The sequence below is a fragment of the Siniperca chuatsi genome, linkage group LG16 (genome assembly GCF_020085105.1).
Source record: "Siniperca chuatsi isolate FFG_IHB_CAS linkage group LG16, ASM2008510v1, whole genome shotgun sequence".
Classification (NCBI taxonomy): domain Eukaryota; kingdom Metazoa; phylum Chordata; class Actinopteri; order Centrarchiformes; family Sinipercidae; genus Siniperca; species Siniperca chuatsi.
Genome location: NC_058057.1, coordinates 25,833,327 through 25,857,351, shown reverse-complemented (window position 1 = coordinate 25,857,351; position 24,025 = coordinate 25,833,327). Strand labels below are relative to the sequence as shown.

At 39.4% G+C, this 24,025-nt stretch overlaps 1 protein-coding gene across 1 annotated transcript in view; it reads left to right on the top strand.

The window, feature by feature from the left end:
* The window catches only part of xrn2 (5'-3' exoribonuclease 2), a 40,739-nt gene that overhangs the window by 11,755 nt on the left and 4,959 nt on the right, over nucleotides 1-24,025 (top strand). Inside the window, exons 18-29 of the mRNA XM_044169233.1 lie at nucleotides 1,797-1,932; nucleotides 6,517-6,624; nucleotides 7,147-7,236; nucleotides 7,530-7,602; nucleotides 8,095-8,178; nucleotides 9,094-9,191; nucleotides 10,519-10,598; nucleotides 10,753-10,809; nucleotides 12,207-12,275; nucleotides 13,648-13,776; nucleotides 15,553-15,671; nucleotides 23,955-24,015. Coding sequence (XP_044025168.1) covers nucleotides 1,797-1,932; nucleotides 6,517-6,624; nucleotides 7,147-7,236; nucleotides 7,530-7,602; nucleotides 8,095-8,178; nucleotides 9,094-9,191; nucleotides 10,519-10,598; nucleotides 10,753-10,809; nucleotides 12,207-12,275; nucleotides 13,648-13,776; nucleotides 15,553-15,671; nucleotides 23,955-24,015 — 1,104 coding nt within the window. The remainder of the gene's footprint in view (nucleotides 1-1,796; nucleotides 1,933-6,516; nucleotides 6,625-7,146; nucleotides 7,237-7,529; nucleotides 7,603-8,094; nucleotides 8,179-9,093; nucleotides 9,192-10,518; nucleotides 10,599-10,752; nucleotides 10,810-12,206; nucleotides 12,276-13,647; nucleotides 13,777-15,552; nucleotides 15,672-23,954; nucleotides 24,016-24,025) is intronic.

The following is a 24,025-nucleotide window of genomic DNA, read 5'->3' as shown; positions in this document are numbered from 1 at the left end:
TGCTCTGCACACATTGATAAAGTGGTTACATGGTTAACTGCTCCACTGTCACCACTTGGACTTATATCAGCTTCTTGAAGCACCTACAGACAAAATGAAGCCGTTTTTACGAGATTTAACAGTAATTGTATTAATATTCAAAACCTGATGTTGTCTGTTGATTTAATGTTTCATATAGTTCATTTTTAGCGCTTGTAAAGTAATTAATATTGGAAATAGTTAGAATGCTAAGAGAGATTGCTTAAAATTGTAATTCTTTTTTGGCAGGTAAAACTTTGGGACTGTTTTTTTTTTTTTTTTTTTTTTTTTTAACCAGCCTCACCATCTTAGCCAAAAAGAAATTCTTTTGACACTTTTAGAGTCTGCTGATAAAGCAGTATGCATTCATTATAAGTGTCCACCAGACAGTGTGCATGTAGATAATAAAATGACTTCAAAATAAATCTTTACAGACCAGCTTCAGTCGGCGAAGATGGAGTTAACAAACACAACCAGAGAGATGCACTCATTAATGCCACAGTGCTGCAGCACAAGCTGTTTAACTCACTGCCATCTCCCCAACACACACACTTAAACACACACACACTCACCCCTCTGCTGAACATCTCCCACCTCCCTCTGCATGTGATTAATATGGAAAGCAGGAATATTCGAGTAAATTCCTCTGTGACGCACTCGTCAAAAGCTGCTAAATCCATCGGGCTAAATTGGTATTCATGGAGGCTTTCCTCTTAGGAGTCGGCGCTCCCTGTGGACCGCTCTGAGGATCCACGACGCAGATGCTGGACGGCCTTGATTATGTGTGCATAACGGCGCCAAATCTACCAAGAAGTCAAAGCCATTAAACTGTTCCAGCAGCAGTGAGGAAGTTAATGCAGTTTCTTTCAGCCTATAGATCAACAGAGCAGCATCGTCTAAACTAGTGATTTTAATAAGCAAATGTATCGTTTAGGTACATTTACACTACAAACATCTGATTGTCTCATCCAATAGTCAGGTACACTCATGTTCAACAGTAGAATAGATTTACATTTCAAGGTCACAAACACTAGAAGTATGAAAAGGATAGTTGTAATGTTAAAGCAGCATCCAGACAGTTGATTCCCAAGAGCGTTGATCAATATTATCATTCATTATAAACATCAGTGTAGGTTGGAACAATGAAACAACAATTTTTTTTGAATTTCAGCACAAATCCAACACCTTTTGTGAAGTCGTTGCTCACTGGCGGTGCCGTGATTCAGACAGAAAGCATTAGGTCAGAGTTTTGTGGTCACTCACAACTTCAGCCGGTTGTCTCCAGATGTGTCTTCTGTCCAGTGTGAGAAAATCACTTCTGGATCCTTGAACTGTGGGCATTAAAGTGTACGGATTGATTCAGATTTTAACCTTGAATCGCTTGCCCCCGGCAAATTTTAGAATCTGGCCGAATTTCCCCCCCCCGATCAACTGTCAGTTGGCGCTAAGTTATAGGGGTCTTGACGTCTGATCAAACGATCAACAGTCAACTGTGTTGTTGTGGCTCATACAAATTATGACTGGTTGATTGAACTGCACAGTGCTAGTTTACATTTTGTCTGTGCGAAAAGGCAGATTTAAACATGAAGTGTGAGTCAGTGCAGTGATTTAATAAAATCGCACAGCGTCTGCTCAGCTTTAAAGTCTTTCTTTATCGTAGTTGACTGCTAAGATTTATTACTTTTTTATTCCAGGAGTGTGTGTTCGTGAAGAAAACTAGTTGCGTTTTCTAAATGGTTTAGATCAGTTAAGTATAACCACGTCCGTGTGTGCTACAGGTTGTGGGAGCAGGGCTGGAAGCAGAGATACTACAAGACCAAGTTTGACGTGGACGTGACTGATGAGGACTTCAGGCGGAAGGTGGTTCAGTCATACGTGGAGGGTCTCTGCTGGGTGCTGCGCTACTATTACCAGGTAACACTGAAATCACTCTGTGGCTTCATTTACATCTACTTATACAGTAAAATAGTATCATAACCTGAACTATCATGACAGCGTTTCATCTGTAATGTGTCTGTTCTGATGAGAAACTACATGTTTTTGGCCAAAAGTCTTGATGATGGTTTGACTTGTTACAGTGGCTAAATGTTGGTACTGGTGTAAGTTCTCCCAAACACTACCGAAGACCAGTGTTACACAACTTTTAACTAGCTCCTCCACCACACATTTGACGAACGTTTCCAAGTCACAGATTCAAATTCTGTCAAGATCCCAAATAATTCTGGTCAGATTACAGGTCCTAATGAGCTTCAAAAGCTGTTTTATAGCGCAGGCTTCTCTCCTCGCACTACTACACACTCACTCTTTCTTTCCGCAACATTGGTGGGTCTAAGTGTCAGCACAGTTTTTCTTTTTTCAGCCTACTGTTGCTGTCATTTATTTTTATCAAGGTCTCGTCTTCATCATGGGGAAAAAAAGGCTGTTAAATGTATTTCCTCACAGTTTTTGTTAACGGAATTAACACTACCTCATTATGTTGTTTGTCAAACACAAAAGAGTCCTTTTAAGTATTTCAGGTGAGACTGTTTTCCAGAGCAACTAAATGTATTGCAACAGCAGAAATGGCTTAAATCCCCACAGTACAAACAACTGATAAGAAGAAAACAACTTAAAGCCAAAACGAAAAGACAGCATACTCTGTTCCATTTGATAGTGTAATTTTAAGAAAATCACTAAAATGTCGCTAATCCGGCTGCGGTAAAAGTTTCTACTCTGTGCATGTCTGTTGGAAGATGTTGCCATGAGCTTTCCTGTCATGAAAATGGATAGTTGGGTTGGATGTTCAATTAGTTTTACTGAGGGAAAGGTTTTATTTTTTTAACCAAATTCAGTTTTCTAACTGATCATCTCAGATCATACCCATTCATTCTGTCCAAAGAAAAGACACCTAAAGGGCGAACAGTGTTCTTAACAGAGCGACTCGGTTTTTGTTGTGAGTCAAGAACTCCTCACATTCGAGTGTCTCAACCAAATAAACCTCCACACAGCCGTCTCTGATATCTCCACTTATTGTTTGCAGTGTGATTATACACTAAATCATTTTATTGTTGTAAAATATTGATCTTTATCTTGAAATGAAATAATCAGCTGTCAGCCCTCTCCAGAAGAGCCGGGGCGTCTCGGGCTGAGCCGGGGGGATTTGTCCGGGCTGATTGTGAGCTGTGTATATACACGCTCTGTGTTGACTCCACATGCTCGCCAATCCAAAGCCCGTCTCAGGGGGCTGTTGTGGATGAATTCATTAGCGGGCCCTCGGCGGCCGGGGACGTGTCTGCTCTCTGCTGCCACACATTCACGGTTCCGTCCGCCACCGCAGAGTTATGATCACGCACACCTCGCCAAATGATCAGGGAAGGCAGAGCTGGGTTTATCCAAAACACAAAAGACAAGATTCACACTTTGTTCTGTATGTTTTTCAGATCCTTTGAGTTTTTAGGTGTGTAACCCTGGTGAAGGAGCCATTTTTCATGCTGACAGTCTATTTGGGGCGGCTCATAAATCTGATTTTTGTATTATAATTTTTTTTTTTTCCTCTGTCAAAAATCAGACACGTAAAGACATTCATTTCTTTTCAACAATTTGAATCTTTAGAAGAGTGCTCTCACTAATAGGACTTGGCAAATTAATCGATTTCCTGATTAATCGCAATTGTTAGTAAAATGATCCAATATTGATTCTTAAAATCCCAAGATCAGTCTTTGTGTCTGTGCCTTTTCTCTGTGAATATGTTATGTGTAGGCTGTGGTTCCTTGTTATAAATAGTTGGTTGGTTTGCTATTTTGGTCTGCAACTTTATAACAGTGAAATGTGTTTACATACACTCAGTTGCCTGTTTATTATTAGGTTCACCTAATTAAAACTTCTGCCGTCTAATACAACAGCCCTGGAATAAATCCAACCTTCTTCATGAAGGTTATGAAGTTTGGTTTTTCTTTCAGAGAGGCGTTGACTTAACTATATGGTCATTTTGGAGGCTGTTTTCGCTGCTGTTGAATTGTATTGCATCATACTGAGAGGTGTTTCTAATATTTAGTCTACCCTCACTGATTTCTTTCATGCCTGTTGTATGTTGTATCAGACTGCATCGTTTTTAGCTAGATGTACCTAATAAACTGGCCACTGAGGGTTCAATTTGCACTCAAAGTAATTTCATATTCAAAAGAAAGCAACAGTGAACTTGTGGAATAAAAATAAATTTAGGTTCCCAGCACACAGCCCGAGAAGCACTTTTATATGGAATATTGGTATCTGTTATTTCCTTGAATTTAAAAAATTCAAACTAATTTAATTGAAACAAATCAAATCAGGACTTCCTGGATTCAAATTGAATAAAAGATACTGCTTAGTAGTAATAGTAGTAATAATAATAATGATAATAATTAATAAATGCATTTTGTTACATGTTTTTGTTTATGTTTGATATTTGGTTTGTGAAGGCAACTTTATTTCATTTTAAACAGAACCCACGGTCCTTAAAAGATCCAAATCTTTGTCAGAATTTCCCAAATTATCAACCTGTGATATTGATATGGTGTTGATTTTTTATTTTTTTTAATTATTATTATTATTTTACAAAAAATATTTCCCAAATTTTTAGGAATGAGTGATATGATTGAAGTCAATAAGATTATTTTTTATGATTTCACAAATGTCAGCCAAATCGTATATAAAATAATCAGTTTGATTTGAATTATTGATTGTGACTAGTGCTGAAACGGCGATACATTTTCAGTCCATCAACTATTTAACTAATCAGTTATTTAATAATCAATTAAGTTTTTCATCAAGAAAAAAACATTTGCTGTTTCTAGTTTCTCACATGAGGATTTTCTGTCTTTCTCTCCTTTTTTTTATATCGTCATAATTCACAGATTTTTTTTTTTTTATAATTTTGGGTTTTGGCCGCCACCTTCCCATTTTATAGACTAAACGATTCATCAGAAAAAATATTTGACGGATTAATTGATAATAAACGTTTTGGTTAGTTTCAGCCCTAAATTTGGCAACAGACGTTTTTTGAAACGGTGACATAATATGATTAAATCATCCAGATAAGATTACACTGAAAGACGAGAGACGACATTGAATAATTTCCTAGCCTTTCGTTTTACTCGTTTACTTACTTTGACAGTTTATTTTTTTCCTTCAGTTGTTATGAAACAGGATAGTAAATGTATTTTTTTGTTGTTGTGGTTTGTGGTCTTTGACCCCGCCGGCCACAGTCACAAATTAATTTCTCCTCGACACAAAACATTTCATCATATTAACATAAATGATTTGTGCGATTATTTGAATGTGGAGATTGGAGCCTCTTCTACCTTTTTATTATGGTAAAGTCCCATATTATCATTTGAATGACCATCTTTAATAATAGACTGGTGGGCTTTAAAACGAGATTGGCTGAGATGTAAGGATTGGTGGATTTATCAGAGGGCCTCGTTTTCTCAGAAGGTGGATTGTGGGAAGTGAAGGTCGTTCTTTGGTGTGAGATGTGTTTGTTCAGGAAGGATAAGTGGTCCAAATGCTGGATCTGCAGGATTAGACTTTTTTTTTTTTCTCAATTGCAGTTCTTCTTTGCTCCTACAGAAACCTTTCAAAAACACAGAGCTGATGAAGGGAATCATTTTTTTTTTTTTTAAATGCAAGAGCTTCTCAGCAGGTGTTGGAGAACATTTTGTCCCCAGATGCTCCAGGGTCCACGGTACAGTCTGTCTTTCCAAGGACTGGATCGGTTTTTGCTCCATTGAAGTTCAACCAACAAAAATCAGCTCCCACACACCATCGACATAGAAGTTTGAAAGTTAATTTTGGAGTTGGAGCCACTGAGCAGGCGGTTCAGACTGCTTCACATATACAGTTTAAAACACACTCTGTCTGATCAGGATTTAGGCTTGTGAAGGTTTTTAAATGTCAGCTCAGCCACATTAGTCTGATCAGATTGGATTTTAAGCTTTGCACTGCAGTGGAACTTTTGTGGAAAAAGGGCAAAGAAAAGCTTTTTCTTTCCATTTCATCGTCATTAAGTGTTTTTTTTTCTCATTTAGTCCTGTTAGCTTGAACAGAAAATGAATCCACAGCAATTATAATAATTGAATAATCATCACTTACTAAACTTTAATCAAACAGAAATGCGAAACATTCTCTGGTTCCAGGTTCTCAATTGTGAGCATTTACTGCTTTTCTCTGTTTTTTATTATTATAAATTAAATGTCCCTGGGTTCTTGACTGTTGGACAAAACAATCGATTTGAAGACGTCTTTTCAGGCTCTGGGGAATTGTAATGGACATTTCCGTAATAGACTAAACAGTAAATCAATTGAAAATAATCAACAGATCAATCATTTATGAAGATAACTTAGTTGCAGCCATAGTGAAATGGTAAATGCACAGGTTCTGTGGTTGGTTTTGTAAAACACAAGCAGCACATGGCCTGTATGTGGCAGACTTGGGATTTCGTCTGACATGTAAATTCATATTATAATCCATGTTCATTTGCAGGGCTGTGCCTCCTGGAAGTGGTACTTCCCATTCCACTACGCCCCGTTCGCCTCCGACTTCAAAGACATCAAAGGGATGTTCACCGATTTTGAGAAGGGGACCAAACCGGTAAGAATGGACCAAAAACTTCTTTCTCTTCGCTGCTTTTTCTTGTCTTTTCTTTCCTTTGTCTCTGTTCTTCCATGATCACACTCGAACAAAGAAAAGGTTGAGTTTTTTTGTTATCAGAGCATGTTGAAAACGTTGCCCCAATCAAATGCCAGTAAACTCACTGCGACTTGAGGTCATTTTGTGTAATGCCATCTATGCCAGATGGAGGCGTTTATTCTAGAAATCCACTAAAACACCACAGCAGTGTAAAATTTTTAGACCAAAAGAGAAACGGGTGAAGTGCGAGAGCGACCATTCAGGATTAAGTCAAAATTAGAATGAAGAATAGCAAACTTAGACCTGTATAAAGAAGTCATAACTAGCACCTCACTTAAAAATATGAGCTTATGTTTGATATTGACACCCCTCTCCCTACCCTGGACATGAATAGTCCTCATTACAATGGAGTTCAATAAAAACTGTTGAATTGCTGAGTAAGTATGAGAATGTAAATTACTTGTGTGTGTGGTTGTTGTGCAGTTCAAGCCACTGGAGCAGCTGATGGGAGTGTTTCCTGCTGCCAGCGGCAACTTCCTGCCCCCAACATGGCGGAACCTCATGAGCAGTCCTGTAAGTGTTGAGTCCACAATGAAGTGCAGAGAGTTCAGGAGATTGTTATGAGAATTCAGAGGTCTTTAAAAATGTTACAAGGCAAGATTTGTCAAGGTTTAGGGGAAAAAGTCGACTCATTCGTAAAGTTAAAATGCTTCAGATCTGCAGGGAATAAATATCTGCTACAGAATTACACGTTTCAAATGCAGACTTTCTCAGAGCGGTTGGCCTTAAATGAACTGCCTCATCTTTTTACAAGTTGTAGTTTTTCAAGTGTCTTCATCTTATTTTAAACACTTATTTTGACACAGGATTCTTCCATCATCGATTTTTACCCCGACGACTTTGCCATTGATCTCAACGGCAAGAAATACGCCTGGCAGGGTGAGTCACTTTCCCAATCAATAACCCAGCGTTTAAAGGTGGGTGGAGATACTTTTAACAGTATTGTTCCAGCAGTTTTATATCATTGCCTTGAATTAACACCTGCCATGATTCTGTAAGGGACACATTTTAAGTCATTAATTCTCACAGGCCTTTCAAGGAGCTGGACTAGTTCTACCCACTATCTTCTCAGGGCGTAGGTTTGCTTTCCAAACAACGTTTGTTGGAGTCAAGGGCAATGTCTTATTTATTGCTGTATTGTTTGTTTGTTTTTTCTCACAGAACTTGTCAGCCTTACTGACGAGCAAAAAAAACCAAAAACTTGATCTTGTTATATGTTTGTTTCAAATTCAATGAAGAACATTAGATGATCCTTATCTAGCTTCTTCATGCCTTTATGTACACTCATGTCACTCAGTGGGTGGCACATAGCACAAACACTACAAGAGGTTAAATGCCTGTATATATGCTTTGTTTTTGTTTTTTTTGAAGGTGTGGCCTTGTTGCCTTTTGTGGACGAACGTCGGCTGTGGGCAGCTCTGGCTGACGTCTACCCCGACCTCACACCCGAGGAAGGTGAGCAAAAGCCCCGCAGTGAAAAACTCTGGGTTTCTTTTTTTAATGAACTTTACTTGCAGGTGTTTATGTGCTGAGATGATAAGTGTTTGACAAAGACATAGCTTTTATATTTATCACGTCGCTGATTGCAAGTATCAATACGAGTCTGAGACTCATGAAGGGTGACATATACAACACAGACAGCAGTGGAATGGTATGGACTGGGGGAACTGGAAAGATACGAGAGTGCACATCGGCTAGAGAGAAAATGTTAAGAGTTGGTATTATTCAGATTAGATTGAATTTGCAATATATAAATAAATATATAAATGAGAAGAGATTGTCTTTATACAGTGGAGAAGTCTTTAACTAAAGAATCAGAACACATCTGTGTATACTTGTGCTCCAGTATTTAACTGCAGAAGGTTTATACCTCAATAACAGAAAAGCTTGAGTTGTAGCTTCTTTTATTTATTCTTTATTTTAAATTATGGGGGGAACTGATAGAGAAATGTAAAACATCTTTCTGCACTTTTTGTACAGTTTCTAAAGTTTTAATGGGGCAAGTTCAAGACCGCTAACAACAACCATTAAATATACTTTGATTGTACCAGCTGCTGTGACCACAGTTAAGAAAACAATTCAATTCACTGGAAACTACCTCCATTTATTAAACATAAGACAGTGTTGCATCTGTGTTTTCATCTTCCCCTCTTCTTCTTTCTTCCTCGTCTCCTCCTTCTGACTTCGCTAGTCTGTTGTTTTGTTGTGTGGCTTTATTTTTCAGTCTTGCCATTCATCAGCCCACTAATCCCACCATCACTCCTTTCTTCTCCTCTAACATCCAGTCCAGTAAAGTCAGAGCTACAGTCTCTCCAGTGATGACTGGTTTTTTCCTCCCTGACCACAGCTGCTCTGTGTTCTCTGTTGCAGTGAAAAGAAACAGCCTGGGAAGCGACGTATTGTTTATCGGGAAGTCTCACCCGCTCTTCGACTTCATCCATGAACTCTACCGTACAGAAGCTCAAGAGGTAATAAACCCGAAACTCCACACACAGGTCCTTTAGGTCACATTAGGGCCAGCCCAAATTCAAATCAAACTGAAAGCTAAATAGCAGTGGCTGAGCACTGTCGGATTTCTGTTTCATTTTCAACACATGAAGTTTTTTAGCCTCAAACAGCCAATGCACTTTTAGACAGGAAGCAACAAAGGGGCTGATGGGAAGTATGGTCTACATCTTGACAAAAGGGAGCGCTAACAACATGCAGCATCTGAGAATTTTCACAGTAAATTTAACAAAATAGCAATTTGTTTCTGTTAGTTACGAGTCTTAGTTGCTTCTTTATATTTATGTTAAATATCTTGACTGGTGTCGTGCATCATGCACCCTCCTCTCTACACACAGTCAGCTGCTTGGTCTGCTTAACAGGTTTTTTTAATAATAGTCTTCTTCTGTGGTTCTGTGGATCAAACTTTGGTATCCAGTAAAAGTAATCCAGTAAATCTGCTTTACCTGCTGCGTCATTCTGTTGCAGACGTGTTTGTGTAGCTTTGCAGGTGTCGTCTGAGTTGGATTTGGTCTTGTTGATTATGCATTTATAAACCAAAGCAATTGTTGTTTAGACTCGTATTTTACTCGCTGGATGAATACTTCGTAATGAGCATGTCTGAGGAGTGACGCAAAAATACAGCAGCATGTAAAACTGCAGACATTAACCAGATCTTATTATCTTATAACCAGATTTGGCTCAAACTAGATGAGAAAGATAAGTTATTAATCTAAAGACTCTTAAAGTTACTCGTAAAGTTTCCATTGAAAGGCATTTCTTAAACCATAAAACATTATCAAGTGTTTTCTTACTTGAAAGAAGATAAAAATATGAAGCTCTGTTTAGCCAACTGCTCCAATTTTAGTTATATCCCAAAGAACAAACAACATACTGACGATTTATCTCTTTTAGAGTCTTGCTAGTAATAGAGCTGAACATGTAAAGTTTGTCTTGATGTAAGCACTAGAGAATAGCTTGTAGCTCATTAAAAAGAAAAAGGAACGACTGAACGCCTCCTGTGTAGCCGTTAGATTATAGATAATCTTCTGTGCAAAGCTGACACATTGTCCAAAAAGAGAAAGGAACCTAAATGTGATGAGTACATTTCATTTTATCATGTCAAGTATTGCCTAATTTTCTACGATGCACATTATTTCAGGCTTTTGTTTGTCAATTACTTCCATCATCTAATAAGGTTTGCGTATGAATAATAGTTGTAACAAATATAACTGTATATTCTACTGGTCAGTAAATGCTATCCCTCCGTGGCCTCTGCGTTGAAACAAACTCCACCTTTATCCCCTTTAGGGCACTGAGATCCCTGCAGAGCTGTGCCATGGAATCCAAGGTACATTAAATCTTGATGACGACCCTATTCTACCAGATAAGTAAGGAACGCCTACTTTATTCTCACTTTTGTACATTTTGTCCCATGTTCCTATGTTTTTAAGAAACACTCTAACCTACTGAAGGAGAGCCGGCCCAGTGTGACGACGCTGACCTGCTTATTTATTCATAATTTTTTTTTGGCATTTATTATAGGTCAGTGACATCACCCATCCCAATGCTGCGTGACATTGCACAGAACAGTGCGATCGGGTAAGGACCGGCTGTCATTAAAATGAATTGTCTGAAAACAGAAGGAATATACACTAAGAGTAGAACATTTTGTCATATTTGTAGTACTTTTGTTCCAGGTTGAGATATCTGCCATTTAAATACACTTCATAAACACTCATCATAAATTGATCAAAATTTAAAAAGGATGGGTGGTCATGTTGGTTTTTGGTTCGTGCACTGATACTGAAGCAGCTTGACAGGCTGGATCGTCTGTATCTATACATACAGTATATTTAAAGTCAAGCTGCTATTCTGCCAAATACTTGTATTGAACTCTGACTCTGCGTACGTTCGTCTGACTGGAATAAAGAGTGATCGGAGTGTAAATGTTCAGATGATGGAAAACGCAATAAAGACAAAGCTGTTGTCAAATGTGAGAAGCGGTGGACACAATAAGAGCAACACCTGTAAATTGAATGCAATCAAATACGGTAGCCACACAGCACAACTTTTCTTTTTGACGCTTATAATTAGGGGCGCAATTAATCACTTTCGGTTTATCAGTTCATCATTATTTTTAAATTAATTGTGTAATCGTTTAACCTATGCAACGTCAAAAAATATAAAACCCAAATATATCCAGATTACAACATAAAACAGACAAAATTGAAGGCAATACATTTTCCTCGATCGACTAATTGATTAAGTCACTAATTGTTTCAGTACCACTTCAAATGTACCGTTTTGCTGAGACTTGAGACTGTGTCATTGTTGGTTCTGCTCTGTGGCCGTTTCTTAGCTGTTGTATTGAATAATATGGTCAGGTGTTCCTGTTATTTTGTCCACCCGTTCTGTATAAGTAAAACCTGCAATTTGGAGCACGATCTTAATCAAAATCTCAGCAAGACAAAGAGAAGTTAAAAATAAACAAAAAACTTTGTATGCAGATTAAAATCAAAGTGCAGGACTGACAATTGACAGTTAACAATACATAGTATTCTGTGTATATGAACACATACGTTTATGCAAACTCAGACCAATATATTCATGTTTTTTCTTTCTTTCCTGTGTATTTTGTCCATCCCAGTGATTCACAGATATACATCCAGGCATTTGTGGCGCAGCTCCAAAGCAGATTATTTTTAGACACATTGCAGTGTTGAGCTGTGTGTATCTGCACACCCACCTGTCATTAGAATAATACAAGTGTGCAGCCATTCTCTGAGGGTGAAAAGACATTCAGGAACATGTTGAAAATGACAGGGTGAAGTAGACTAGGCGGGTTGAGAAGAAAATGACTACACAGAATAATCCTTGCATAAAACATCACAAACTCAGGATCTCTGTGTTGAAGAGATTTTTCCTTTTAAAATTGTGAGCTAATGGAACTTTTTGTCCTTAATTGAAAATGATTTTCTTTCCAACTCTCTTTCCAGAGTGAAGTTCAAGGATCCCCAGTATGCAGATGACTTTGTGTTCAAGGCGGTCCTCCTTCCTGGAGCAAAGTGAGGGTTTTTCTTTGTTAAACTTTATGTAAGCCTCTTTCTTCTCAGGTGTGGAAAGAGTGTTTTTCATTTTGCACTCGTCATTATTAAAGGCTGGTGATATTCTCTATTTTTCTTTTTGTCACAAAATCCCAAGAGAAGATGAAAACCAACAACCAACCTGTCTGTGGCCCATTGGTTCCCACTGAAGATGTAAATCTTTAAAAACAGCTCACAAATATATAGTTTCATTTAAAAAAAGGCTCAGTAATTTCTTAAAACAGCTGCTCACTGTAGTTTTTAGCAACCGTTACTCAAACAGGAGGAAATAGTGCATTTGTTGGGGACTATTTTCAGCGGCGGATGAATCCACATGTGCTGCTGTAGTGAGTGTTTGGGGCAGCAGGACGGTGTGTGTGGGACTGAGTCAGAAGAGTGGTGATGAAGGAACATGTCACCCAGTGCAACAGAGCGGCTCACTGATGTTTTAATAGTTTCTGGACGACAGTGGAGGAAGAAGATCCATCAGGCTGTGATTCACACACAGCACTTGTTAGCAGATACATTCACTGCTGGTTTGGGTCTTTTCATGGCATTTGTTGACAATAAGAAAAAGATTCATGAACATCCCCAGGCTTGGAGTATTCGTCATACAAAAATGTAACACTTTGATCATCAGCTGTTGACTCTCAGGTTCCTGAAATGAGAGAAACCACAGTGGTAGCTCCTAATGGTAGGGAGACGTAACTTGCGTAACTGCGGTACGCTCCCGCTGCCCTCTTAACTTGTAATGTTTTGTGCAAAAGGACACTAGAAAGATTTGTTGGTGGTGGTGAGCGCAGTTTTCTCTGAATGGAGCACTCACTAGCTGCTGTTTTGAGATACAGTTGTGGATTTCACTTTGAAGGTTTTTTTACATGACTTCCTTTGGACAATTTCAGCTCATTATCATTTTCATTATTATTATTTATATTTTTATTAGTTACTAGTCTATCAGGTGTTGTTTCGATTAATCATTTAGTCCATCAAATGTCTAAATAATGACAAATTAATGGCCATCCAAAGTGACCAGAGCGTCAAAAATGATCTTTCCCCAAAATACACAGTGTTCTGTTTTAAAATTATAGAAGAAGAAAAAAAACGACAGTACACCAAGACTTGGTATGTGTGGGGCAGACATCAGAAAATGTTTAGATTAATTTGTTTTTCAGAGTTGGAATACATTTTCTGTTTCGATTAATTGACATGTATTGGTTAATTGAGAAACATCTGACAAACAAGAGAGTCTGCAGGGTTTAAGTAAGTTAGAGATGACATCATTCTTCTCTCTGTGATTAAACATTTTCACATACAAATCTTTTCTCAGTGCAGCTTTGTCTGTTTGGTTTTTCAGGATGCCCAATAAGGTCCTGAAGCCAGGCGACTGGGAGAGGGGGAACAGGGAACCATGGAGACCCCAGCTGGGCTTCAACCCAAACAGGCAGCAGGCTCACCTGGACCAGTCCGCCTTCCGGTCTCTGGGGTAAGTTACCATTTACTGTAACAGCCATTAAAAACTATGGAAAAGTCACATATGTCCATCTACAGAGTCTAATGAAGCTCTTCTGTTGATAAATTATTACTGAAAGAAAGATTCCTGATGTTTATTCTCAGATGTTTGATTCTCAGACAGATGAATGAGAAATTTGGAAGGAATTTAAGTATTTTTCCCACAGCATGAGAAGATACACACCATGAAAATAACACACCCAAAACTTAGTTTTTTTACCAGTCAGGAATTGTCAATATACTGATACTGTAGATTGAGTCACTTAAAACACAGTAAATTTCCATACAAGTCAAATGCAATGAGTCGAACAGCCCTGTGCAGTGTCTGTAACACAAGAAATCCACAAAAAACTGACTTTAAAGTTATGCCTTTGTCACGTTTAAAATGTTACCCATGATATCACTCTTGTGAAATACTTCCTGAAAAACACAGTAGTTTGTAAAATCCTGTTACACACAGGTCCTTTTTCCATTTTACGCAGCTTAGTAAAGAGACTGAAACACACACCTGCTTGTAAAACATCTTGCAGGATATGATGATATAATTTCATAGTAAGGAGTGTTAAACAATGACTGCTGATTCTGCAGTGACTCAGTATTCTGATTTGGGAGAATCAGAGTACAGTATTTTAAAATGGAAAATGTGTTTAAATGTTCGTATCCCCCCTAACGGCCCCCATTAACCAGCCATCCTTGATTATGATCTAAGCTCCCTCCGCCACACGTTGATATTATCATTAAGGAAATGTGAATAATTGAACATCTGGCTCGGTCCGACTGTGCCGTGTTTGGGAATTAATCATGCACGAAGAAACAGAATGTATTCCAATTTCTTTTTTTTCCTTTTTCCTGGTAAACTAAGTCGTTAATTCACTAATTCAGGCAGTTATGTGCCTTGATGGGGCCAAACAGGCAGGTGCTCAGAGGATGGTGAGCAAGAAAACCTGGGGGAAAATTGTTAAGAAAAGGATCTTTTTTTGTTGCTTTGATTTCAAATCATTGACCGTTCAGTGGAGACAGGGATGTGTGTTAAGTCCAGTCTGAGGCATGAAGCCAATATTGGACTTTATCCAGTCCGTGTGGTACACCTCTGCTATGATGGAGGTTGCTGGCTGAAAACTGACAGAATAAACAGCCACGACAACGTGAGTTTTGCAGTTTCTATTTTTATTTTATTTGTTATTATCTAAAAGGTAAATCCACACATTCACTCACACACACACACACACACACACACACACACACCGATAGCAGCGAGCTACCATCTGCTGCTGGCCATCCTGAACGTCAGAAGCAATTTGGGGTTCAGTGTCGGTTGGTGACGAAAGCTTCCACCGTAAACGTCACCTGCCTCCAGATCAGCAAAATTCAGTTGCATTAGCCGCATTTCAACCTGTAGAGGGCTGTCGCTATGCATATTTGTAACACAATACGTAGAATTGTACTAAAATGTGTATATATATGCGATATTTGGACCTGAATCCATCAACAACACTACTAAATACCCATATACATTGGTTTTCAGCTGAAAAAAGTGGTTTGGGGGTTTAGTTACTCTTTAAGTGCCAGAAGAAAGGTTACAACAGTATATCACATTCCAGGTTGTCAGCTTCCTTAAAGGTCTAAAAAAGTTCTACATATCATAATTTCATTCGTTTAACAAATATCTTGCCTTAAATGTCAATAAATTTGCTTGTATCGATTTCTCAGGAGTTGGATTCTTACAGTACAACTTATTCTCTTCCTTCAGTCACAATCTGAACAGAAACCAACATGGCGGAGGACAGTACAGCAGCACCCCGCCACCAAGCAACTACCAACAAGGAAACTACCGTCCTCCACACAGCGGCGGCCACCAGCCTTTCCAACGTAAGAAACATACACACACACACACACATCCTGAAAGGAGTTTAGTTTATTTGAATTTATCTCTGCTGTAATTGCACCACAGATTAACATGGAACAAATTTTATTGGAACATATGTGGAGATCATGGGATTTATTATAAGACTCGACTTGGGTGACCGATGACCTAGCGGTCAAGACGCATACTGTAAAACAGCAACCCCCGGTTTGAATCTGGCCGGTGACGGTTCCTGTATATCCTCCCTCTCTCTGCATTTCCTGTCTGTCTACGATCACAATCAAAAAATGGCAAAATGCCAAAAAAAAAAAATCAAAAACAGAACAGCTTTGCGATCATCATCTCAGTACAACAGACTTTAGGTGAATTTGACAAAGACAAATAAATATAGTTTAAAGTCTTGTCTAACTACTGCTTTCAAGGACATGAATGAACTTTGAAATGAGGTGAATTGTTGGATTCACGGCTGTAGCCTTGTCTTGAACAACGTAGTATGATGTTCTGTATTATTACACCACTACTATACCAGTGAGTCCCATTAAATTCAGATAAAAGTTTCTTTTGGCTCAACATGACTTCTTGCTCAAAATGTTCTACCTGTCATGAAAAGAGAGGTCACTGTGAAGTATGTGTTCATGAGTTACTCTAAGTGTTTTTGCTTGAGTGAAAAATGTTAAAATATTATATAATTTTGATTGTGATTTGGTGCTTTCAGTCAATACCCTGTGTTACCAGTCAATAGACTCCCTAGTTTTTGTCCAATAAACTGCTAGTGCACTTACAACAGAACTCAAGTATAGTGAAATGAGATTTTGTGGCACCATATGTGTCGTACTCTTAAAACTGTAAATTCTCTAAACTGATATTTTAGAGAGTTTAGAGACTTTTAGACTTTCTTTTTTTTTTTCTTTATTCCATGGTGACCCCTGAAAGAGGTATTTGGACATAGAAAAAAAAGACGACTCTCTTTCTCAGTAACAAATAGCAGAAGTGTACAAAAAGTTCAGGTCAGATGTCACTAATTAATGTGAATTTTGTGAGTAACTTGATAGCAGGCCAACATTTAACTTTTATGTACTCTGCAAACTGGTGTCTGGACTCTGTCTGTACTACTGAGGGAAGAACCTCCACTCTGTAACACCACTGGACAACCGCCAGTGGACCGAGTTTCTGTAGTTCCAACAACTCCAACAGAGTGAGACGTCTTCTCTCTAGTGGATCGCGTCACATCAATTTCAGGAGTTGCGTTCTCTCGCTGATCAACTTTTAATAGTTTTGAACCAGGACCTCCAGTATTTGGATAAAGTAGCTCATTAAAAATAAGGTGTCAGATTAAGCATCTACAGCTGTTATTTCAATGTGTCAGATACATATTTAATCAACGTTTAAGTATTTATAAGTACCGGATCAGAATCGGCAGTTACCAGATGTTGAAGGACTCAGATCAGGACTTCCCTAGTCATGTTCGTATCTCTTGTTTGAGACAAAGATCATGTGCAGATTAAATGCAGCTTTCTGCCTCTGAAAAGGTTTTATAAACTATATCATGCAGGAAAACTAATGAATAAACCCAACATCAGCTCCATCGAGCCCCACAGCATCCCCTCTCTCGCTTCATCGGCACTTGTGTGACCTGCCGAAGTGTCCTTGAGCCACAGAGCCTGCTTGTTTATAGCAAACAGCGTCGTCTAAATGCCTAAACAACAACACAAAAGACAAACAGATACTGTTATTATTTCACTCAGAGGAAATTGGACACTTTGTATAAATGGGTGGTAAATGGACTGCATTTATATAGCGTTTCTGCAGTCTACCGACCACTCAAAGCGCTTTACAACACATGCCAACACCCATTCACACACACATTCATACACTGATGGCAGAGGCTGTCATGCAAGGCTCATCTGGAGCGGTTAGGGGTTCAGTGTCTTGCTCAAGGACACTTCGACACTCTCTCTGGAGGAGTCGGGATCAAACCAGGAACCTTGCGATTACCAGACGACCGCTCTAACTCCCGATCCATGCTGCTTGTGTATACACAGATGCCAAACTGTCGCTCTTTAAGACGCAAATAATTTTGGTATGTGATTAAATGGCTGCCCTTTGTTCATCACGTGAGGGATGGTTGAACGGCTCCTCACATATGGAGGCACAATCTCTTTCTCAGCTCCTAATCACGGCCTGTGCTCGGCCCCGGCCTCGGCCCCGCGGTCCTCTGCCAGCTCTTCTCCAGTTTGACTTTGATGTGCCAATTTGCAAGTAGATGAATAATCTCATCTGCCCACTGATGGCGTGCGGGGGAGTTGTAGCTATTCTGGTGGCACTTGATGCAGATGGGGGTTTTTGGCTCCTCCGGATTGCAGTAGCACCTCCCCTGGCCTCTGCCGCTCGTTCTTAATGTGAAACTTGCCAATTAGCGGTCCATGACATTATTATTATTTTTTTTTTTTTCTCTCTCGCTCTATATTTTTTCCATCATCGTTGGGGAAATTGTTACTTTAACAAATGGGAATCTTTGTAAATGTGTGGCATGGCTCGTCTGTGGTTCTCGGCCTGATTCTGGTGACAGAGGATCATTTTTATCACATCAGGCTTATTATATCAAGTACCTGGAGCAGAAATGCCATTGTTGAAGGTAACACTGATATTAGATTTGATTTCTGCTGATTTTGGTCTGTTTAAAGTTCTAAACCTTTGACGTTTCCTCGAGTGACAGTCACATGCTCAACTTTGGTCCAATAAAAGATTTTTAACTCTCAGCTGAATTATTCAACTTTTTTTTAATAACGCGAATGACTCAGGGAATTTTTTCATTGATAGTAAAAACTGGACTTAACGTGGGCCAACTACAATATTGGCATCCCTAGGAATGTGATTATCCAGACAAGTAGGCCTTATCCTGCAGCAGGAGGCCAGAGGCTTGCTTTTGTCCAGATAACACTTTCTCAGGGCCAATCCTCTGCTTGGCCAGTAATCACTGCAGGCTTTGCTTCCCTGGGCTTTTGTGATTTTGGGGGGTTGGTTGTTGATTAGCGTTGTGGGAGACCTGGGCCGGTAATGAGACTGTCGAGTGGCTACGCTGGAAACAGTGGCCCCCTCTGATAAAAGCATCCGGGAGGATCCCGTTTGATTGGGTGTGTGATGCGCTCTGAAGAGGATTGAAACCAAAGTTAACTTCCCTCTTTGACGGCACTGCTACCTCCTGCAGTGATGTGTCAACATGCTGCCTCTGAAACATGCTGCGGGGCTTTGTGCGCTGCACCCAGACCAGCTGGTGTTTAATAACCAGCCGGAGAATCTCTGCTGGTGGCCATTATTGGCTTGACACACAGTGACACCAAATTTTAACCAGGGCAGCAAAGTAACGGATTCATCCAGCGGCCACAGTGGCTGATAAGCCTCCGACCACTTCAGAATAACAACTGCACGTAATAGCTGCTCACACTGGCTGGCAGGCCAGTATTTTCACAAAACTTTTCTCTGATGTCAAAAGAAGTCTTAAAAATGTCTTCTAAAATGTTAGATTTACTTTGGGGCTTCTTAAAAGTTAGTGTTCTGAACAATCCAGGAGATTGTTGTCGTTTCTTCTCACAAGAGATGAATTTACTGAGGCCTCAGTTGAAAATATAGCTGCATTTTGCTTGTGCTTAGTGTTGATACTCCCACACTGAGCGAAGCTCTGCAGCCTCAGAGATACAGCTTTAAAATGGTGCATCAGGGGCTTGAACAGAAACTTTTACTTTAGAAGGTATTCAAGGACTTGACAATAGCTCAATATTCTCCTTTATCGACTTTTAGTGGACTTTATTATCATAATCATGTGCTCATATCGTACTTTTTGAGCGCCTAACAAAATGCGCCCATAGTGTTGAATTCTTTGTCACATTCTTAGTTGTTTTGGCCTATTATTGTTGATTGGACAGTTCCTCATTTAAGTAAAAATGTAGCTAATTTTAAACTGCGTTCTTTTACAGCTGCAATGTAATTAAACACTGATGCCTTTTTAGAAGTTTGGCTTATTTTGTATTTGTACTGGGAGTCCTAATGATTCTTCGCGATATATGTCGATATCGGAAAAATGTTCTTATTCTGATTTTAACCACAGCACCTTCAGCTGTCTTTCAGTTAGAGGTTTTAATCTTTTCTAAAGGTGATTCTTGGCTTGTGAAGCGGCAGTGGCAGGTGACGTTTTGGGAGTCCGGCTGTCTGCTTTGTCCAGCGGACAGAAAAGTTGCTGTCCTGCTTCTGTTATCAAACCTGAGCCGGCTGGACGGGAGCTGAGTCAAACAGTTGCTGAACTAATTGAGAAGAGGTGGAGAGAGACGTTTAGTTGTTTAGCACAGTTGTAATCCCTGCATTAATACAGTGGACACAGCGTGTTTTAAGGATTTAAAGCGTAATCCTTTGTTGGCTTTTGTCCGGCGCGGACTGGAGGTCTATACACTTTCAGATCATTGTTAATTAAAGAGATTGACAGGTGTCCACTTGTAATTCTCTCTTTTGAGGCATCGCTGGCGATGAGGAAAAGAAGACCAGAGTGTTGTGGAGTTATAATTGGAGCCCAACTGGGTGGTCCACTTAAAGTTTGTTGGTGGAGGAGATAATCAAACATGAAAACTGAATGACAAAAACAAAATGATAATGTGCCGACAGCAGTCTGCCTGCTGGCTGGTAATTGTGTCTTTTACTAGTTTTTGAAGCGGTCAGCAGAGAACTGGTGGAATATTTCCTGCTTGACTTCCCTTTAAGTTATCAGGTCATAAACAGATTATTTCAGGTTTTTCTTCCATTTTAATGGTTTTGGCTCCAAAATGCTCAACAGTGTCCCGTTAGTGTCCCAAAGTTTTAGACTTTCCCCGATATTGGGCCTGTAATAAAGATCAATTATCAGATGGTCCAACATGATCGAGGTTCCTTTCAGACCAAAGATCTGTAAACCTGCAGTGACATTTTATTTCATCCTTATTTTTTTCATTTAATATCTACTATACTGTATGTTTAATGTAAATTTACAACAGGACACTAATGTAGCCCAGAGTTTCTTCTTTGACTAAGCGGGTTCAGTCAGTTTTCGGTATGGAAATACCTAATCCCAAAACAAGTTTCAGTTTTGCATTTGTGTCCCATGATGGTCTAGATGCTCAAGCGTTTATGTCCTAAGAAGCAAATGATGTTTGAAACTCGGTGCTTTAGGAGCATACAAATTAAAATAAGAATTTACAGATTTTAAATGTCTGTATGAAATCAGCTGTTTGCTTCGGGGACTTAAAAGGTCAACTTGAAACATGTAGAATAAGAGAAAAACAGCCATGTTAGCAGTTCTGTGAGACTGCACTTGAACTGTGCTTCGAACTAAATGCTAATGCTAGCATGCTAACATTTAGCACGTATAATGTTTATTATGTTCATGTTAGTTGAGCGTGCTAACATTTGCTAATTAGCACTAAACACAAAGTACAGCTGAGGCCGATGGGAATGACAGTTTTGCAGGTATTTTGTCATAAACCAAAGTAATGGACTGATTAAAATGTTGAGCTGACGATGGCGCTAGAAGAAAAGTTTAGGGATTGCTTCTGAAGGGGACATGAATGTCTGAACTGTCCAGAACACCTTCTGATTTCAGTATGAATAACAACATGTCGAGGAATGTAAGAATCCGATGTTACCGTCAGTTCTCTCACCTCACAAAGAACATTTAGCAGATTCAGTTTCAGTTATTTCCCAACCGGATGAAAAACTGAAAATGTATCGAGGCTAGAAGTCAGGACAAACGTAATTTTGCTCATGGCAACATGTCCAGTTAAAGTTTTCCCAGGTGCTTTGGAGACCCAGTCACATGCTTCCTCTTCACATCACCTTCATTTCTTCATCCATTAAAAACTAAATATCATCATATTTAAAATACAATCTTTCAGATCATATAAACACATATTTCTTGATGTCGATGAGCTGGGATGGTAGTTTCCATGAAATATGGAAAGTAAAGGCCGGGTTATACTAGAAAAGAACTGGTTCGTATGGCGTGTTGGAAATCAAAACGGCCACGCTCGGAAGCTGGCCGGCATGGAGAGGGGCAGACGAGATATCGTTTAAATATGGGGATAACCGTACCTTTTCACTATCAAATAAAGGTAAAAGTAGAGAGTTGACAGGAAATGAGGGGAGAAAGAGGAGTTATGACATGCAACAACAGTCCCTGGTCGCACTCAAACTGGCGATGTTACGGTTCCATGGTCAGCCACCAGGACGCCCACACTCTCTGCAAATATTTGCTGGTTCAAGTTTTTCAAATGATTTGTTCCTCTCTTTTTCATGATTGTAAATTGAGTCTCTTTGAGTTGTGAGCTGCTGGATGAAATAATCAATTCGGCCATTTTACAGAACAAAGCAAAAGCAATATTAGGGCTGCACGTAGGCTGTGTATATAAAGATGGGCAACGTGTCTCCACTTCCTCCCAATGTACGAAAATGAAGCCAAAACATCCCGGATACGGGAGCTGCCATCTTGCGCTGGTGACGTCATTTGGAGCCAGAGTCTGCGCAGTGGTGATCGGGGTTGGAGCTGCGGTATCGAGGTCCCGCCCACACACCCGGCCTCAGCTGTCAATCATGACGTGAACCCCGCTTTTTATAGCATCAAATGACTAATTAGAACCAAACTTATCAGAAAAATTAACAATACATACATCAGTGTGATAAGAACTACCTAAACTGACAGAAACCATCTTTAGGAAAAATTTATTTGACGTGTACTTTGATTTTTTTTTTTAGATCTGTGTGGAGCGATGAGGAGACTAACCTTCCTCACATTAATACATGAACCTAACAGAAATGCCATATTTCCACCGTGTTTTCTATTGTTTACCTGGAGCTCTTTTAATTACATCATCTTGTTGTGTCCTCTTCCTCTGTAATGAATGAATGGCACCTGACAGAAGAATTAGCGCCACCTACTGTTTGTCTCGATGCGCTCAACTCCTAATATTCACATAAGTGGACGGAAATGCGCATTAATTCACATTTTCTTTTGCAGATTTTCTGGAAACTCATTTTAAATGTGCGCTACATTTGGATGGCAACCTGACTGTACGAGGAAAACCAGCAAATATTCAAATTTGAGAAGCTGTAACCAGATCATTATTGCAATATTTGCTTGAAAAATTGCTTTTCTGCTGATCGACTAATTAATCTAATTTTTACAGCTCTAAACCGATTAATCGATAATGAAAATAATAATTAGTTGCATCTCTAGTTGTAAATAAAAAAAATTTAAAATATATAGATGATACATTTTTGGTCACAGCCTGATGATAAACTAAAACCCTGCCCCGGCTCTGTATCACCAGCTGTAATCCAGAAACTTCAGGATCGGCTTCTGTGAGCTTGTTTCGGTTGAATCCTAATTTTTACACCGACTCCTTCCCAGGTTTGTAAATGTGAGTCTCCAGGTCCTTTTCATGGCACCCTTCACCCACCCTGAGCTGAGCCACTCAGCAGGCCTGCCCCTATAAACAAACAAGTCCGCGGCTCGCAGCTGGTCATCGCCTTGGCAACAGTGAATCTGGAAGAAGCCGTTAGCTCCTCTTTTTTTTTTTTTTTTTAAGTGTGTCTTTGTGAAGGGCTTGCAGCGATGGAACCAGAGTACTTGAGGCGTCCACAATGCTGCCGGCTGAATGCTTATTTCATTTTCTGAACAAAAAATGCAAATGTGGCGCTCTGGCTCTCCCTCATCTGCCACTGCCCCCCTCCACCCTCCACCTCCACAGCCCGCGTTTCAACGTTTGCAAGAGCTTAATTTCATCATGACAAATGATTCGTTCTGTATCCATGACAGAAATGAAATAGTTGGTATTTCTCTTTCTTTTTTTAATCTTCAGTGTTAAAGCTGACTTGAATTGGGTTAATTAGTGTCCATGTTTAATGTCAAATCCTTCTAGTTTTGGCTTGTAAAAATGAAACCGGAGGGTTTTCTCAGGTTTCATCACACTTTAACTCAATAAAGTCGACTCAGACGATGTGAATGTGAAATATTTCTCTTTTTTTATGATCCTGTTGAGTATTTAAACTGAATCACATGTTAAAGTTTGAGGTAAAACCGAAAAATAGCAGCTAACAACAACAACCTGCTCTGTGCTGCTGGTTCCATATTGTATTAAAAGCGGTCAGATGCAGGTTAAATTTAGGACAAATTGTCGACTTTCCTCAGAGGACTGAGCTCTCTGCTTCTAAAACTTCAAACTTAACTCAGCAGAACCACTTCTGAACATGTTGTCTTTTGTTCTCCGCAGATTCCAGGCAGAACAGTTTGCTGGGAGCGCCTCCCTCCTACCAGCAGCCCCAATATCCAAGGTGAGTCGGC